The sequence below is a fragment of the Cydia splendana genome, chromosome 1, assembly GCF_910591565.1.
Source record: "Cydia splendana chromosome 1, ilCydSple1.2, whole genome shotgun sequence".
In the NCBI taxonomy this organism is placed as follows: Eukaryota; Metazoa; Arthropoda; class Insecta; order Lepidoptera; family Tortricidae; genus Cydia; species Cydia splendana.
In genome coordinates, this window is record NC_085960.1 from 6,289,821 (window position 1) to 6,308,948 (window position 19,128).

A 19,128-nucleotide genomic window follows, 5' to 3' on the forward strand; every position below is an offset into this window, starting at 1 on the left:
TATATTGTTTTGTGTGAAGCTAAACGTATTCTACAGCTGTGGATATAATTTACCAAAACTATATAAGTATACGTCTGTTTGCAGAACGGTGACAACTATCTCTAAAGCTGACTAAACATAAACTACATAATCTTTAACTAGAAATAAAATGAACGACGTAGGAATTAATTTACTGCTGACCGATGTATCACTCCGTCGTACGTAATCTCGTTCAAACAGAGGGCTTACCGCGAACCACGTTCGACGTGTTGCCTCCCTGTCACACTTACGTACGAATTTACAAGAGCGACAGAGAGGTAATACTACGAACCACAAGCTCGGGGCTGAAACAGTAAGATGAATTGAGGCTGCCTGCTACAAAGTCCATCCGATTGCATTACCCCTAGGTCGTGTATACAGGTTGACTAAAAAATAACTGCATTCCTGTTACCAGGGAGGTTTTGGGATTATACTGAGAAACTTTTACTATGGGACCAACCCCGATATCGAGAAAAAAAATTCGCTTTTTCATACATTTTGGCTGGTCCATTTTCTATGGCAGGGTAAATTTGTTTTCGCGATTTCGGGGTTGGTTTCATAGTAAAAGTTGCTCAGTATAATCCGAAAACCTCCCTGGCAACGGGAATGCAGTTATTTTTTAGCTACCGTGTATACAACCACTTAATTGGTGATACGGTGAATTAACGTGCAAATAGTCCGTTCGATGTTTGAGAGTTAAATGAAGGTCACCATGCTGGGTCATCCATGGCGGATGAAGAGTCACGTATGACCTTGCATGGATTATAAAAATGTGCCAACCAAGTATCCAAGTTTGTCTTTCTATAAAGAGATAATCGAAATTGAATCATTTCACTTGCATTTGGTAACTTGCCCTTATATCGGTAGCTATACCCAATTCCCTCCTCTTGTTTTCATGGTGTATATTTGTCATAAACTCTGTGTATAATGTAACCAAACATAGAGTAGGTTACCCTATGTCTGGCTGTGCCGTCCCTATACCTAACGGATTACGAGCAATCTTGCAAGCTAAATCCCCTTGCCGCTACAAAATGCAGTTGTTATTCTAAACATTAGCTGCACTATTGAAAGATTATGCAAATACACCGACTTCCTGTTCCACTCCGAGATACAACTTGATCTAATTCAACAGTACCTCCACTTGCATATTAATGCGTTGCATATTTCTGCAGCAACGCGTTTGATATGCAAAACAGAGGATTAGTTTATGTTAGTTTTATGTGATTGGCGTGTCATTGTGAGTTGAATATTAATTTGCTTGATGTAATAACAACAATGTTTAATGCAATCATAGCAAGGCATTCACGCGTTTTAGCATCACATTTAGGATTTAGGTACGTACTACAAACGTATACAGTATGGATTTGAGCGCTTAAAATACTCGTAGGTGACTGGATAAAGTAAAACTTAAGGTGACATTCGAATGTCAACTAAAACTGCATTACTGTTGTGGCGTCATTGTTGCGGCAGAATGGACGTCATGTCATAATCGTGGCAGTAATGATGCGACTCATTTTATCAAAGAAATTGACAGATGCAGGGGCGCCAACAACGCCGCAACAGTAATGGTAACATTCCATTTCCGACCGCAGCTGCACTACTACTTAGTACTGAACGCGTCGGTGTTATTGTCAATGTCCATAGTAAAATGAACGGTAGTGCAGCTGTCGTTGGAAATGGACTGTCACCTTAATTCAGCTACAGTTGACATCCAAACGTCAAGCTACACTTACAAACCTAGCAAGCAGGAAAGCAGATCTTTATACAAACTAAAAACTCCGAAGTAACTTCGGATTAATATAACGGCTTTAAAATCCGCTAAGTATATCTGTTTACACACGGGCTGATTTTAAACCCGTTATCTTAACGATGAATTTTGTCTGTTTATTTACCTACCCGTTTATGTTGTTAAATTTGGTCATTAATTAACGAAACAACGCAGCCTCCCAATCTCTTAATAAGTAGGTATGTTTGCGTTAAAAAATACCTACCTGTCGATCCCATTTACGCCCGTTAATTTTCACAACTGAATAAATCGGATTTCATTTTGGGAGGTCGTTAATCCGATTTCGTTTAATTCGTATTTTGTAAAGTATCAATTTGTGTGGGCATAATATAATCAGTGTTGCATTTAAATTGTAAATTAACATTTATAGTAGTCCTTTTTTGTAGAAAAAAAGGCCTAGATTATTCTAAAAGGTAAGAGAGTGATCCTTGTTTTATTCATAGGTATTTATTCAAATAATACTCTTGGGAATTTGTGTTGTATCTACCTATAAGGTCAATGTGGAAAAGAAAGACCGTCTAAAAGGGAAGATCGTCTACAGGCTCTTTCGTCGCTTTTAACTCTTGCGTTTGTCAATAAACTCCACTTACAGAAGATCGGCTGAGCAGAAGGTATGAAGGTGTTCCTTTTTAGGATTCCGTACAAAAAGGGTAAAAACGGGACCCTATTACTAAGACTCCGCTGTCCATCTGTCTGTCACCAGGCTGTATCTCATGAACCGTAATAGCTAGGCAGTTGAAATTTTCACAGATAATGTATTTTCTGTTGCCGCTATAACAACAAATACTAAAAACAGAATAAAATAAATATTTAAGTGGGGCTCGCATACAACAAACGTGATTTTTTTGGCGTTTTTTGCGTAATGGTACGGAACCCTTCGTGCGGGAATCCGACTTGCACTTGGCTGGTGTTTTTAATAGGCTTATTATTAACCGGGCAACTAAAATTTTAAACAGGAACTTTCACTGGGCATATAATAATATAATTTGGCTGTGCATTAATATTTTAGCACCAATAAATTTATATTAGCCTCAAATTTAAGCATCATATTATTAAAAAACTGGCAGCAAAATCAGGCCTCCCAAAAAAATATCATCATTCATCATTCATCATTTCAGCCTATATACGTCCCACTGCTGGGCACAGGCCTCCTCTCATGCGCGAGAGGGCTTGGGCTATAGTCCCCACGCTAGCCCAATGCGGATTGGGGACTTCACATACACCTTTGAAAGTCTTCGCAGATGTATGCAGGTTTCCTCACGATGTTTTCCTTCACCGAAAAGCTAGTGGTAAATATCAAATGATATTTCGTACATAAGTTCCGAAAAACTCATTGGTACGAGCCAGGATTTGAACCCGCGACCTCCGGATTGAAAGTCGGACGTCATATCCACTCGGCTACCACCGCTTTTTTAACAAAAAAATATAGGGAACTTGAATTGATAGGTTGGCGACTAAAATAATAAGTTGGCAACTAATATTGTAAAGCGATCATAAAATTTGGTTGTTTATATATTTTGTACATATACAGAATACCTAAGATACCTAATATATACATAAGATTTAAATACTGCATTTTTAAATCATTTAAATTTAAACATATGCATACCTAGTACTTTAAATTGACAAATTTCCTAATCCACAAAACACCACAAATTTATTTACCAATCCCAAACCCTACTATACTTGCTATACTTATAGTCGAAATTCCTAATCATGAAACACCTAATGGCCATTATACCATTAAGTCTTTAAATTTTTAATTACTAATTTCAATAGTTACCACTGTGTTCTGCCAGAGTCAAAAGATAGGTGCGACGACGAGCGAAGCGAGGAGGAGCGTGTTAGGTTGACCGTGTAGTGACCAAACAAAATATTTTAAAAGAACTTCATCTTTAAATTAATAGATAGCCGTTTTCTTTTTAAAATGTGCTTCATAAATAGTCGCCAATATAATAATTCAGTTGCCAAATAAATATTTGGTACCTGCCTAAAAATAAACAAAAGCTGTAACAGCATTAAAATACAACTCATATTGATATATTTTAGGGCTCCGTTTTTGTTGCCAAACTATTAATTTTAGTACCCATTTCTATTATTTTAAACTACCCAAATTCGATTAATTAGTTGACCGGTTAAGGCCGTTATATAATATTTTTTTTAATAACCTTTTTAATAACTGAGCTACGTACGTATGTATACAAATACGAGAGTTGCCCTATGACGTTTTTCCCAGCAATAAATTTTATATGCGAGTCTTCCCCACATTGACCTTAACATTATGCATTGACTTTATCGGCGCGATTCGGGAAATGAATTAGAGATTAACTAGATAAGATATAGGTAGTAAAGATATTATCTTTACTATTACATATCTAGTGAATCTCTAATTAATTTCCCGAATCGTGGCGCCAGTCGCCATGAGGTACCTTTTGCCATGGAACGTCACATATCTTTACTATATCGTATCTAGTTAATCTCTAATTCATTTCCCGAATCGAGCCGTATGTTTAATTCTTATCACTTGCAAAACTCAATTAATACATTCTGCGGTAAAAGCAAAAGTTTTGTTATACTGTTGAAATGAAATCAATTACTTAATCCTAACATCCCCCGGATTTGCCCTTAAGCACGTAGGCGACTCTAATCTCATAATGCCAATCAGCTCAGGTTCAAAGTTCGAAATGTGTTCTATTTAACTTCACTTACGTACTTTTATTTTCGGAAAAATCTAATAAAATTGATTTGTTCTTGTTTAAGTACTTCCATATAAGCGCAAATGACGTAGGTACATATTTGAATTAATAGTGTCTTCGGTTACCGTGAGAGTTACTCATGAAAATAAAACTATGTAATCGGATTACCTATATCGCGCATAATGAATTTAAAATATATCCCGACGTTTCGAACCACAGCGTTCGTGGTCATAGGGTGATCGTATCGTGACGGGCAATATAATCCGATTACATCGTTTTATTTCATATTAATATATTTGAACTATGTAATCAAAAATATTCCTGCGCACACGGTTGAACTAACAAGAAACCAAAATAGAAGCGCGATAGTTAAATAGGTAGATAAATTTTGGAAAATCATTAATGTGACAAAAAGTCGCTGACATATCATGATTTGTTTTTTATACTTTCATACTTTCATGAGCTATTAGGTACATTTTGCTGAAAGACAGATGTTTGACGGATGGAGAAATATCAAGGGCACCTATAGTACCTATACTGGGTGCTTCTTTCAACCCTAATCAATTTTGAACCAATTTAGTTTTTTGTCGACGATAAGGGCAATTTTACTCCCGGTTATTACGTTACGGTTTGCGTAAAAGGGTCGTTCTCTCATTTCGTGCAAATCGGTGATATTCTCTCGATTTGTAAATTTTCTTTTAAATGGTAAATTTTTGGGTTTTCATGCATTATGGATTCATTTATTGACACTTTTATGCTAAAGGCACCTTCGTAACCTTATTCCTTTTCATTTAATAAGACTGGTGGTAATGAACTACGCGCTGGTAATGAAATGGGCATGGATGGTAATTTTATCAGTGGAGGGTAATGAAACAAACTTATGAAATCGCAATAAAAAAACTTTAGTTAACGAAAATTAACACCATTAATATAATGAACAACATTATAATCACGTGTCTTAAGCGCTGTGCAGACGATCAATCCGACTTAACAAATACTCCGGCTTGACAATCGCGACTTATGATTTACCACCTAGCTTGTAGCGATTGTCAAGCACAATTTACGTGATTGAAGACGTATTTCGTATTGTTTATTTATTTAATGATTACACAGCACTACATCAGTCTTGTCACCAACACACTGAGAAACTACATACTTTAATTTAAAATTAACATCCAAATACACTCGACTGCCAATCCATCCACCGTAGCTCCATAAACTCGCAAAATCTCAAGCACTCATGAGTCAACAGGAGATGCACCGGGAGAAGCCTAAGGGTTATATTTCTAATGTCCGGTACAAAAAGTCTTACAAGTCTCTCTACTAGTTCAAGGCAGCCAGAGTCTCCACGAAAAGCCCAACAAGCTAAAAGTAGTAGGCTTTAGTTGTGCCTCACCTCCAAAGAAATGAAGCCCAGAGTTCCTAAAATAAATATTTTTTGGTAATACATCCTAAGGAAATTCTTTTGGACCTTTTCCAATAGTAGAATGTACGTTGACTCGTAAGGGATCCAAGCTAATGCTGACGCCTCCGACTTGCTTCTGACCAGAACATTGTAAAAAACTTTTATGGGGCAAGGGTCATGGAATTCTCTGACGTTGCGAGTGACAAAGCCTAATCTTCTGAAGCTACAGTACCAAGTGCTTTGATATGGTCGTGAAATGTTAGCCGCGTATCGAATATGACCGCAAGATCCTTTACTGAGACGACTCTTGTTATTACAAGAGTCTATTGGCTCAGGTCCAAGAAAAAATTGAGCATGTGTAGGAAATAGGGCTTGATTAAAACTACACACTTGACACTTAGCCGCATTGAAAGTCAGTTTGTTCCAGAGTCCCGACTCCATTGGAACAGAGATGAAACATCCTCCTGCAGCAACTTACAATCCTCCTCCTTCTCAACTCAATATACCAATTTAAGATCGTCGGCGTAGAGTAGACAAGGAGCGTTATGGATAACCGAGGGCAGGTCATTGACCATTATTCCAAATAGGAAAGGCCCCAAGATTGAATCTTGACGAAGTGGCTATGCTGGTCGTTGCGTACTGCGGTTGATCACGCAGATAACTGTCAAAAATGTTAAGCAAATGTGGATTGAACCCAATAGCGTCTAGTTTGTGTAGGAATACATCGTTACCCACATGGTTGAAGGCTTTTCGGAAATCATAATACAGGACGTCTATCAGGGTACCCATATCCAGATGCTCTGAGATGGTGTCACCCAAGGTCAAGTTAGTTTTCACAGACCGTTTCGCTCTGAAACCATGCTGAGTGTGGCACAGGAATAATGGTTTCACTTGTTTCGACAACGTGCCATGGGAGTATGGACTCAAACAGCTTTGCTAAAGCTGAAAGAAAAGAATACCTTGACTTTGGGATCGGTCTTACCCGGGAAATCTTCCAATGGTGAGGATATGTACTTGTGGAGAGTAGGTACCAGATTAAGTATGGAGTGTATTGGACCATTCAAATGCTCTAAACACCCCTTTAAGATATATGCAGGTACCTAAGTAGTCTGGACCAACAGCATAGAAGCCCGAAAAACTTACTTTGGTGTTAAGACCCCTTATGCAGGTACCTAAGTAGTCTGGACCAACAGCATAGAAGCCCGAAAAACTTACTTTGGTGTTAAGACCCCTTACATTTTGGTAAATTAGATCCAGTGAAGGTTTCAAATCAGGATTCCGAACTAAGTATTACTGGTTGGTTTTTGTCTGACTCCCATTGACGTTGGATTTACGAAATAACCACGATTATCGGGCTACATAGTTGGAAATAAACAGGATTCATACCATTGTCGAGGGTACTACTATTTTGAAAGTCTTGGAGTTTGAACTTAAGTTCATCGACAGTGCACCATGAATAACAGCAGATATGTCCTCCGATCCTCAAGCTATATTCCACAGATCGATGAACTTGCGATGGTCCACCGCCCTGAGAGGGATTTTACACCGCTTTTTACTGCTGGTATCAGTTTTCTGAGATTTATCACGCACGGATTGGGAATTGTCGCTTTTGACGGCGGAGGCACTATTATTGCTTATCGGCCTGTGTTTATGTTTCTGTAGTTTCTGCCCTTTATTCCAAACATTTGCCCCGTTCTCTACCTTATCGTCGACAGGTATCAGATGATTCCAACTCACTTAGTCTCTTAGTAACGTGTCAAATTTCTCAGCACAGTCCTTGAGTGCGGTCTGGTATTATATGTAGAGCGGCAGATTATGTTAATCTACTGCGCTCTAGTTAAATCCAAAAAATCACCAGTTGGGCTCCCCTATATATTATTACATACAGTTTTAAATGCTTATACCAACATTCTATTTATAATAACTTAACCCTCTTTCCATTAAATGCACTGCCTCAAATACATTATCATTACCTTCTAAATTCGTTCATTACCTTCCCTGGCAAAATTGGAAGGAAAAGAAATGAATGAAACAGATATGAATGAAGTTTTGGAAGTTTTCGTCGCCTAGGTCGGTTGATATCAGACCTTGATTTCGCAGAATAAGCCACACGAAAGGCAACCCTAAAACACATCAATTAGGTATAATTTTAATAATGTACAATTGGTACTTACTGTATAAATCACTAGATGGCGATGAAGATTTATCTGAACCACACTCCTTCCCGACACGAGAGAACGTAGGTATTGTCGTCAAAAGCAACATACGGACGATCGCTGTAGTAGCACGCGGCCAACTGACTGACGAACAATGTGTTGTATCCGCGGGAAGTGCTATATACCCTTGCTATATAGCAAAATGTAGCTAATCCATTTCTCGCGTCGGTAATGAAGAAATTGCTTGGACCATCACTTATAAGGCTGTATAGTTTTATTGTTAATTTCTTAGCGTATAATATTATAGGATATAAAACATAACTAAATTATTTGTTTACTGAACCAACAACAAGTTTTCTATTTTTAGTATCTTAAGGTTCAAATGGAGGTCAAAGTTTAACTTCACGCGTTACATGCAGAGAGGAATGAAAATAATGGGGGTTAATTGTAAATATAAAGAAAATAACCACCTTTTTTAGAATTGTTCATGGCGGGCCAATATACTTTAGGTCCTATGTTGCAACCTTGCATTATCAGATATTCGAAAACACCATCACATTTTTGGTAAATTGCAAATAATACCGATTTGCACGAAATGCGAGAATGACCCAAAAGCGGTGGATGTTGAAGATAATAGACATTAACATCGTTAGCGTTGTTATACAGTGTGTGTCTGACCATGGGGCTTTAAATCCAGGGCTCGATTCTACTCGCTAAACTGAGCTGCTTTTACTATGGCACCAACCCCGAAATCCCGAATTTTTTTTTACTTTTTCATACATTCTGGCTGATCAGACGTCGACGTTTTCTATGGAAAAGCCAAAAAATTTTCCCCGATTTTAGGGTTGGTCCCATAGTAAAAGTAGCTCAGTTTAGCGAGTAAAATCAAGCCCTGGATTTAAAGCCCCATGGTCAGACACACCATGTATAACACGTGTGTGTGTTGTTATGCATGTGTAGAACAGAACTTCGATTCTTCACCGTATTACTATATTTTCTAATCTACGTCAAACGGTCTCTGAGAAAAACGCATTTAACAAATTTGCAAGACCGAAGTGATCCCATTAAGTGTTCCGTGAACAAAGTTTTGTACGGAACACTAAAAAGTAAGGCTTCGAAAGTTTATTTATTTATTCAGGTAATTACAACAACATATCTAACTAATTTACAAAGATATGTTTCGATACTCCATTCCACAGCTGATTTTGTACAAAATGAATTTTCATATTAACGGTAACGTAACGAAATACAGCTCTTACTGAAACAAAGAGCAAACGGTCGCTCGTATCCAGCGAGGGCCGATTAACTCGAATCAATTACTCAAATATACAAAAAGAAAAACTGTTCAATTGTTCATAATGACTTAGTTATTCCAAACACAAACTTTTGCAACATAAACTCACTTCAGTTTGCTTGAACTTTTTACTACAACGAAATGTAACAAAGTATAGTTGAATTATCGAGAAGATGGAATTGCATTTGTAGTGGTTGTATGCTGATAGTACAAGAAAATAGAAAATTCAAATATAGAATGCCTGTAAACACACAATACTACTACATATGCAATTCCACGCTCTCGATGATACGACTATAAAACTATAAGAAACTTCCTTCACGGAATTAGAACAATAGTATTCCTTTTTCAAAAAACAGTAGTAGGTAAGATGCAGTTACAACGTAGCGTGTACGTGACACCAATTCCACGAAAAGTTTTGCTTTTAAGACGTTTCTTGACAACCAGAGTAAAATTGAGAGAAAACTCATGACCTCATGAGCAGCACTTGTACTTTATCTGCTAGGGTTGGTGCACACTAACTGGTTTTTAGGGTTCCGTACCTCAAAAGGAAAAAACGGAACCCTTATAGGATCACTTGTGCGTCTGTCTGTCTGTGTCCGACCATTCCCCCCCCTTTATCTCTGAAACTACAGGGCCTAAAATTTCGAAAAAATACACTAAATAGTACTTTACCTATAGATGACAGGAAAACCTATTAGAAATGTGCAGTAAAGCGTGAGTTGGACTTATGTACGGAACTCTTGGAACGCGAGTCCGACTCGCACTGGACCGGTTTTTTTACAAATACGAGACGCGCACGGGCGGGTAGTTGTGACGTCACATACGTTAAAACACCGAATGGACCTCGTGCCGTGTGAATGGTCGTCTCGTATACGGTAAAACCGTATGCGAGAAAATATCGAATCGTATAGTCGCCGTGTGAACCTAGCCTTACTGTCATTGTATAGTAGCGGATGAAACAACGTTCATCCGCTACTATACATACAATGACAGTTCGTTCGTTTTCCCATTACAACTAAATCTGTGCAGCTCGCTTTCAAAATTATTAATCTTTCACAGTCTAATTCTCTAATAGCCATATCTCTTTCTGTTAAGGTGTTAAAGAATGCTAATACTTTTTTTCGCTTAGGCCCAGTTGCACCAACTACAGTTAACAGACTGATAACGTTATGTAGCAGAGATCTATAAAACATCCCATACAATAAAATTTAGCGAACGCTTTAACGGTGACAGACGGTTTGGTACAACCGACCCTTAGTCTGATCCGCTATTTTTGATGCTGATATACTTCATTCATTTTAAGTTAGGGTCACTTGCTCCATTCCACTCACCCGAAGTTAAGCGGTTAAAGGGGCACTTGTACTAATCACTAACCCAGGTAAACCGGCTAAACCTGGATTTACCATGGTTACCAGTACAATTTATCACTGCGGTTTAACCGGTTAATCCTGGGTTAGTGGGATGGTGCAAGTGGCCCTAAAACTCACTGTCAAATTGTACCTACTGGTACCCGTGGTAACTCCAGGTTTAACCGGTTAACCCCGGGTTAGTGGCACTTGCACCATAGTGGCGCTTAAGGTCGTTGAACTGACACTAGTGCAGTTTGAATGACTTTGTTTTTAGTGAAGCTTACAGCATGCAATTGCCAATGAAAATCAAGGAAATTAGTATAATCCATTTGGAAAACACATTGTATACCTACGACTTATTCAATACCTATTGGGTAAGTCAATTCAATAACATCAGAATAACCACAAACCTCTGCAGTTGAATTCATTACGAGCTAATGATTACTGCGGTGTTCCTCAAAGTCCTTTGTAGTAAATCAGACGTCTCTGCACGCGGATGTGGCATGTGGCTGAATCGACCGCTGCATGCCGATGCATATTGTGCATATGTATAACTATAACTGATCATTTTTGTTCATAGTGTTGAACTAACTAGCTCACAGGTTCTTACGTATAACATAATAATAATTTAATGCATTTATGAATGAATGAATAAAAAGTCCGCAATAGCTACGTTCCTAACTTATAAAAAAATCGAAGAATTCAAGATGACTTTGTCCATTTATTTAATCGCCGTGTGTAGAATTTAATAATACCTATACGATTTATTATATCGCACAAGTTAGTACTTACCGGTAGTCTACGTAAATGTTAATTTTTACAAGAAAACGTAAAATCATCACATATAGGTACTAGTTAATGTCAACTACAGGCAATCCAGTTTTTATAAAACGGATACTGCGCTGCTTTGCTCTTTTCACGATCTTACGTAATTAACTCCACGTTCGACTGACTTCAGGCGTTTGCCGTTTTTCTTTACCTAAACTGCAAGAAAGGTGCTAGTGCGATTTTTAACTATGTAGGTATTTACTCATGTTTTAAGCACTCTGTGAAATTAATTCTGCACTGATATCCCATCAATCCATCTACAGTTCGAGCATTTATATACCTAACATTGCAATTATGCAATGAGCATATGTAATTTGCACACTTGGTGTTAGGTATAATACGATCTTTTTTATAAACAACTCGTACTCATTGAAATAAGTAGGACCATACATTTTAAATTAAACTAAACCCTACGGCTGCGCCCACGCAGCAGTCATATAATTTGTATAACTTTATATAACACTTTGTTGTTAAACGAAGATATTTGAAAAGATGAAACATTTTATAAATGCGTCATATATCCTTATTAGTCTAAGCTCAACTTGGACTCAACGGATACTCAAATGGGGACGAGGGGATGTCACACCCATGTCTTATGTATTCATGTTTGATACGACAACGCAGCGATGCATACTGATTATCGGAAGTCATTAACGCTGGATAACAAAGGGATCGGCTGTGTAAAACGGAGCGACATAAGTGTATTACAAAGCGTTTGACATCCCCTGCAGAGAGCGGTAGGTAATGCTGAATATTCATTTTCTTTGGTTTTTTGTGGTCATTAAGAGTTCTATTTTGAGTTGAACTATTGTATTTAGAAATAACCAGCAAGTGCGTTGCAACGTGACATTCTTTAAATAAAAAGCTCTCATAATCTCCTTAAAGTCTATTTGTAATGTTTTCGTTTAAGTGAGGTGCCCCCCGCCGATATTTTAAAAATAAGAAAATTGATAGTGTTATTAAGTATATGTATATTTACTGAAACTAATTATTAAGACAATGTAAGTATAATGTAAATCGTTAGGCTAACTTTATTACATCGTGTTTTAGAATCGCAAAAATAACAAATATTCATAATCATTTTTAGTCATATAACAACTTTATATGTCAACATTTTGGATCGTTTAACCGAAAATTTCATGCAATAATTTTCTTGTGCAAAATCAGAAACCTTAGGAACTCAGAATTTTTACAAGTTTCTTCGGAGTGTAAAAAGTTATTGCCATTGTATTGTAAATGTTACATACAAAACGTCTAGTAGTATTAATGTCACTGTGCGCTGCTAAAATCCTTTAAAAGTTGAAGATAAAATACGACAAAGGAATATAGGAAGTTACCTTTTTTTACTTTTGATATAAAAGCGATCTCTCTGCCGTTCTAATAAAATAAAAATGCCGTTCTAATAATAAAATCTTTCCAGCCCCAGTTACTGCAAGGCGCAGCTAACTTTATTCTGCTCTTGTAGTTTTTGTGTTCTAAAAAATACTCTGTGAAGTAAATAATTTGTATTTAATGTTTGGCTTTTTTAAATGTAGAAATATAGTTTAGAGAGTTAAATATTATAATATTTATAATGATACGGGACATTTGAAATAATTTCTTACACTAAGATAAAACATTTTTATCGGTCGTCACCTAAAATTGGGTTCTTATATAAGTAATAAACCCAAAGATAAATTTTAAGTTTTATTTATAGAAGACCTCTTTCAAATTTCTGCAACGACACCAATATCAAAATAAAAACAGTGATTATCTAAGACTCAAACAAAATTCTACATAATCGGATTGAGTATAATGTAATGATATTAATCACTGTATTATACTCAAATTCGATTGACAGACTTTTGTTTAAAGGTCTTTGTTTGATAGTTTCAAGATCATTTATCAATGCTAGATGTCGTCCATTATGTATATTCCTTATATTTTAATTTAAATTGATGGAAAATGTTATTTTCTTCGTTTGTTTTTCGTGCCTCAGGTTTTTTTCGTTTGCAGTGTTACAAAAATATAGTATTTTTTTTACCTTCCCGTCTTAACCATGGATTTAAAACCCATCAGTACAATGTATTGTCCGCACAACTGCGTTACTGACGTTTTCACAAGAGCTACCCGCTTCCCGTCAAACAACTGATTAGTTAGTCAACTCTTGCTTGATGAATGAGCTAGCGACGCGACAGATGCAGACCGAATGCGTAAATATCGCTTTTGCTTTGAGCACTCACAACGCAGATCACTTACGCAATGTCAGGAGTCTCCAAAATACGGCCCGTGAGCTTTTAATTTTGACCGGTGCTAAGAAAGCGGAACAGCCATAGAATCCGTGCGGAAAGAGAAGACTCGTGAAATGTATGGGATCCAATACATTCTACGACTCTTCTCTTTCCGGGTTTGGTTGGGGCCATCTGCACTGCACTTATTATATAGGCCAAGTTGTACTCGCACATCTCGACCATATATTGCATTTATTTTGTGTAATGTGTATGTGGGTCCCGAAATAAAGATGGATTCCTGTAGTGTAAATAAAGCTTTGTATTGCAGTTGGCAAGAGTAAGGTAAATAACTACTCATATTATGTTCCATAATGGCATGTGCAGTCCATGCGAAGTAATCAATGATTTGTGTTGAGCACAATGGTTTTATTGTGGAGAGAATACATTATCTAAGTGTTGAATAAAGGGACCACTGTGTTATTAATTAGCGAGAGTCGGGATTCTATTATTTAGTAAGTATATGTTAAATGAGTAAGTGGGTAGGTATTTACTGGAAATTCCGGATTTCTATATTTTGTCAGCTAGTAAATGTGGTTATATAAATTTAATAAGATTAACATAGTTAATGTCAACTTATGAGACATTGTTGAGCCAAAAAAATCTTAATTAAAAGACGAAAACTGCACAACTATTACCAAACAGGAACATTTTACTCTTACTAATTAAGTTACCTACTCTTGGAACTTCAGTTTGTTTGTTCTGATCCTTGGCTCCCGTTGCACTTCGTAATCCCTGTCCGCTGCAGCTTTTCTTGCGTCCTTAATGAGGCAAAACTCATTTAAGTAGTGGTGATAAATGTTATATTATGTTTTTTTTATTCTCTTATGAGCAATTGTATATTTATATGCACGTTTTTTTAATATATTAAGGTTACTTAATAGACTTTAAGTCAAGTACATGTACCTACTTCGTGAATCAATCTTACAATATTTCATAAAATAAATAAAGGGTGTTATTGTATCCCAGTTTACCTAATGTCTAAAATATGACGCCTTTAGATATCCAGTTACGTTAAAAAATATATCTTAATATTAAGATATATTTTTTAATAATTACTTAACTAATAAGCGTTTAGTTAAGTTTTCTGATACATGTTACATTTTTTTGAATAGGTAGTAGCAATGATGATCCGTGTTTAATTTGGACGATCCGTGTTATACATACATTATTTTATGAAACAAGTGTTGAGGTTCTTCACAAGTACTTTTAAATAGGACTAAAGGCCAAGCGACTAGCACTGAACTGATGTGCCGTCGGAAAACTGCGAAATTTCCACATACTTAATTATAATAATTTTAGAAACTTGTAAAATTTTGTATGGGAATCTAAATTTTCTATTTCCCAAATAGAAGTTTCCTTTAACCCTTTTCCAGGCCCCAATCTACAAGGTTTTCTCGAAAAATCCATATATATTCCAATTAATCCAGCTTTGATGATTCATTTGAAGACAACTCAAGATTCCCGAAAGTGCAATCTAATTTGAATCTTAAATCGGAATGCTAAAGTTGAAATTCTAGTGGCGCGTATGTGGTCGATAAATCGTACTATGCCTGGAAAAGGGTTAATACTCAGTAAAAAAATCAAAAAATTTAAAAAGTTTTCAGACCTCAGGATGTCAGCATCCTGAGGTCTGAACACTATTTAAATTTTTTGGAAATTTTAACTACCTGCGCATCTGTAGGCAAGGTTAAATATGATAAGAAGCTTTATTAATGTCTCGTGTTTGTTCCAGTTGTGGTGTTGTGCGCGAACCCCGGCACGGTGCGCGAGATCATGCTGGCAGCAGACGAGCTGAACATGGTGTCCTCGGGCGAATACGTCTTCTTCAACATCGAGCTGTTTTCCAAGTATGTGTGCGATGTATAATTGTATATCGGCTTATTATCTTATCTTATTATTACCATCGTCGTTATAAAATACCGTCATCGTTACTTTCATTACATTGTTAAATTTTACTTCTATTACCATCATTATTCGTTCATCTATTCTTGTAAGGCCCACTTGGACCATTCCACTAACCCGGGGTTAACCGGTGAAACCTGGAGTCGCCATGGTTACTAGTACAATTTGACACTAGGTTAACGGTTTAACCGCTTAACCCCGGGTTAGTGGGGTGGTGCAAGTGGGCCTAACGGGTTTTGGCCGAGCCTTTTATCAATTAAGAAAGAAACTTACACTTCACAGTATGGCATGGCTTTTGTATGAGAGTGAATTTGTTCTTTTTGTCATCTACGTGTCGTTTTCAATGTAAAGGTACCACATTTTCGTTTACGATTTCCAAGAGCATTGAAAAAAAGGTGACAAAAAATAGTTTTGTTCAAAATCAATATTTAAAATCATAATAATATGACATGAGTAAATATTTAACTAAGAGTTTTGATTCTTTTTGTATCCTTAAGGGCATCTATTGTACTATATCATTATTCTGATATTAATAACTTAAGGAAAACGACACAATATACCTAATAAAATTTTAACTAGGTAAGTACTTTCGATGTTAATTAATTTCTGAAGTAGTTAGTAGTGTTAAGCATTCGGACTCAAGTTGAATAAGTAATTATTTGATTGATGTTACTTTTGTGAATGGTTCTTCAAAACTACTACTATCAATCAAGCCAGCCGTCATTCTCATACTGGGAAAACTTTTAGCCTTTTTACACGACTGCCCAAACAAAAAGAGTGTATTGTTTTCAGCGTTCATGTTTGTATGTATGTGAGTTTCTTTATTCCACCTTAACTTCTGAATGCCTTAACCGATTTAGACGTATGATACATCATTAGAATCCTTACGTCATCCCGGGTAACATAGGCTATGTAGGCCGGGTAACATAACCTTTAGAAAAAAATATCGTGCAAATCTATAGAGTAGGGTATCAAAATGAAGGGCTTTGAAAGCCGATTGATAATATATATGCAACATGTGGGTTTAAGTTTCATTTTGAGAAAGTAAGAATTGACAAAATATGTTAAGAGAAGCTAATCTCATAAAACCAAATATTATTATTGAATGGGATAGGTACTTATTAAAATAAAAGGAAAGGGTTTGACCGCTGATCATAAAAAAATATAATTATATTACGTATATTAGGTACATACTACTCACAGTTTTTAAAACATGTTCGTAATTGCGCTTATGGAATCGAAAAGTTTAAAATATAACTTCTATTTATTAATCGATACGATGCAGAGTCCGTCTAAGCTAACTCTGCACCGACTTTGGCAGAACAAATCGTGAAAGTATCATTATAACCGTATGGTTTGATTTAATTTTCAAATGTTGTTCAATTTCAAAATTTCATGAGTACCTATATAAGAGGAAGTCTGAAAGTAGCTCCAGTAACGGAGAAAATGAGGAGTACTAGGCTAGCGTGGTATGGGCATGTAATGAGGAGGGATGAATGCCATATAGGCAAAATAATGTTAGGGATGAATGTTGATGGACGGAGAGCGTATGGTAGACCCAAAAAACGATAGATGGATTGTGTGAAAGAGGATATGAGAAAGAAAGGAGTGAGTGCTGAGGAGACGAAAGACAGAGGAGAATGGAAGAGAAAAACATGTTGTGCCGACCCCACATAACGTGGGATAAGGGCAGGGGAAAGAAAGAAGGAGGTTTGATTTAATTTTAACATTTATGATGATGACATTTTTTTAAAGCCGAAGGGTGAGCTCCACGTAGGGCCTACGGCTCAGAGCTTAAGAAAGATGTGCGCTTCCTGCAACTTGTCCAAGTATATGCACTTGGTACAAAGCTAGGCGCCAAAGGCGCCCCCACACTAAAAGGGTCAGGCGTAGCCACACGTACGTGACACCACTTACCAAAGCCGGGCGCCTTCGGTGCCCTCATACTCAAAGCGTCGACCGTAGCCCGACGTACGTGGCGCGTTGTACGCGTTCCAAAGCCGGTCGCCTTCGGCGCCCTCATACTAAAAGAGTCGGGCGTAGCCCGACGTACGTGGCGCGCTGTGCGCGGTCCAAAGCCAGGCGACTTCTACTTTCTCATACTAAAAGTGTCGGGCGTAGGCCAGGCGCCTTCGACTCTCTCATATTAAAAGTATCGGGCGTAGCGTGACACGCTGTATGATTACCAAAGCCGGCCTCATACTCAAAGCGTCGGGCGTAGCCCGACGTACGTGGCGCGCTGCACGCGGTCCAAAGCCAGGCACCTTCGACTCTCTCATACTAAATGCCGGGCATAGCCCGACGTACGTGACACGCTGTACGCTTACCAAAGCCGGGCGCCTTCGGCGCCCTAATAGTAAAAGGGTCGGATGTAGCCCGACGTACGTGGCGCGCTGCACTCGGTCCAAAGCCAGGCGCCTTCGACTCTCTCATACTAAGTGTCGGGCGTAGGCCCACGTACGTGACACGCTGTACGCTTACCAAGACACCTTCAGTGCCCTCTTACTGAAAGCGTCGGGCGTAGCCCGACGTTCGTGACGCACTGTACGCGTTCCAAAGGAGTCGGGCGTAGCCCGATATATGCGGCGCTCTGCGTGCCTTTCTGTTCTGAGGACGCCCTCCCAAAAGTAATATAAAGTGACTTCAAATGGTTAGTAAAGAAATCATGACCCCAAAATTAATTAAATAAATTAAAAATTAAAAAACACGACTGCGAAAAAGCGAACTGAAAAGATAAAAATATTTTTTAGTTGTGTTAGTTACTCAACTTAATGAATGTAAAAATTCTAAAAAGTATAAAATAAAAAAAATCTAAAAAGTATAAAATAAAATTAATTAATTAAAAATTAAAAAACATGACTGCGAAAAAGCGAACTGAAAAGACAAAAATAATTTTTAGTTGTGTTAGTTACTCAACTTAATGAATGTAAAAAAATATTAGAATATGAGTGTTTAGTGAAGGTTATAAACAACAAACGCAAAAGTTTTATGCTCATTTAGGATGACCTCGGGGACCTTGATGTGTTGACATTTTCCCATTTAAAAGGTCCCCGATTCTGTCTGCAATTGAAATAAAATACACAGGCACAGTCACGATCCTAAATGAGCATAAAACTTTTGCGTTTGTTGTTTATAACCTTCACTAAACACTCATATTCTAATATTTTTTTACATTCATTAAGTTAAGTAACTAACACAACTAAAAATTATTTTTGTCTTTTCAGTTCGCTTTTTCGCAGTCGTGTTTTTTAATTTTTAATTAATTAATTACATTTGGCTCTCGGTATTTTATCGGCACTTCTGGTGCTGGTAAGTATTAAATAAAAGGTACAGCAAATGTCGATTATAAACGTGTTGTTTGACTCTGTGTTGTCATTAATTCAAATCAATATTACATATAACGAACCTGTTATTATTTTTT

The 19,128-nt window shown here is 37.2% G+C and overlaps 1 protein-coding gene and 1 long non-coding RNA gene across 4 annotated transcripts in view; one reads left to right on the top strand and one right to left on the bottom strand.

Moving 5' to 3' along the window:
* LOC134789944 (atrial natriuretic peptide receptor 1) overlaps positions 1-19,128 on the top strand; it is a 245,932-nt gene that overhangs the window by 184,602 nt on the left and 42,202 nt on the right. For both annotated transcript variants that reach the window (XM_063760684.1, XM_063760677.1), the window contains exon 5: positions 15,538-15,652. In XM_063760684.1, the coding sequence (XP_063616754.1) occupies positions 15,538-15,652 (115 nt within the window). The remainder of the gene's footprint in view (positions 1-15,537; positions 15,653-19,128) is intronic.
* Positions 1-19,128, bottom strand: part of LOC134790208 (uncharacterized) — a 488,662-nt gene that overhangs the window by 129,345 nt on the left and 340,189 nt on the right. The gene's annotated exons all lie outside the window — the stretch shown is intronic.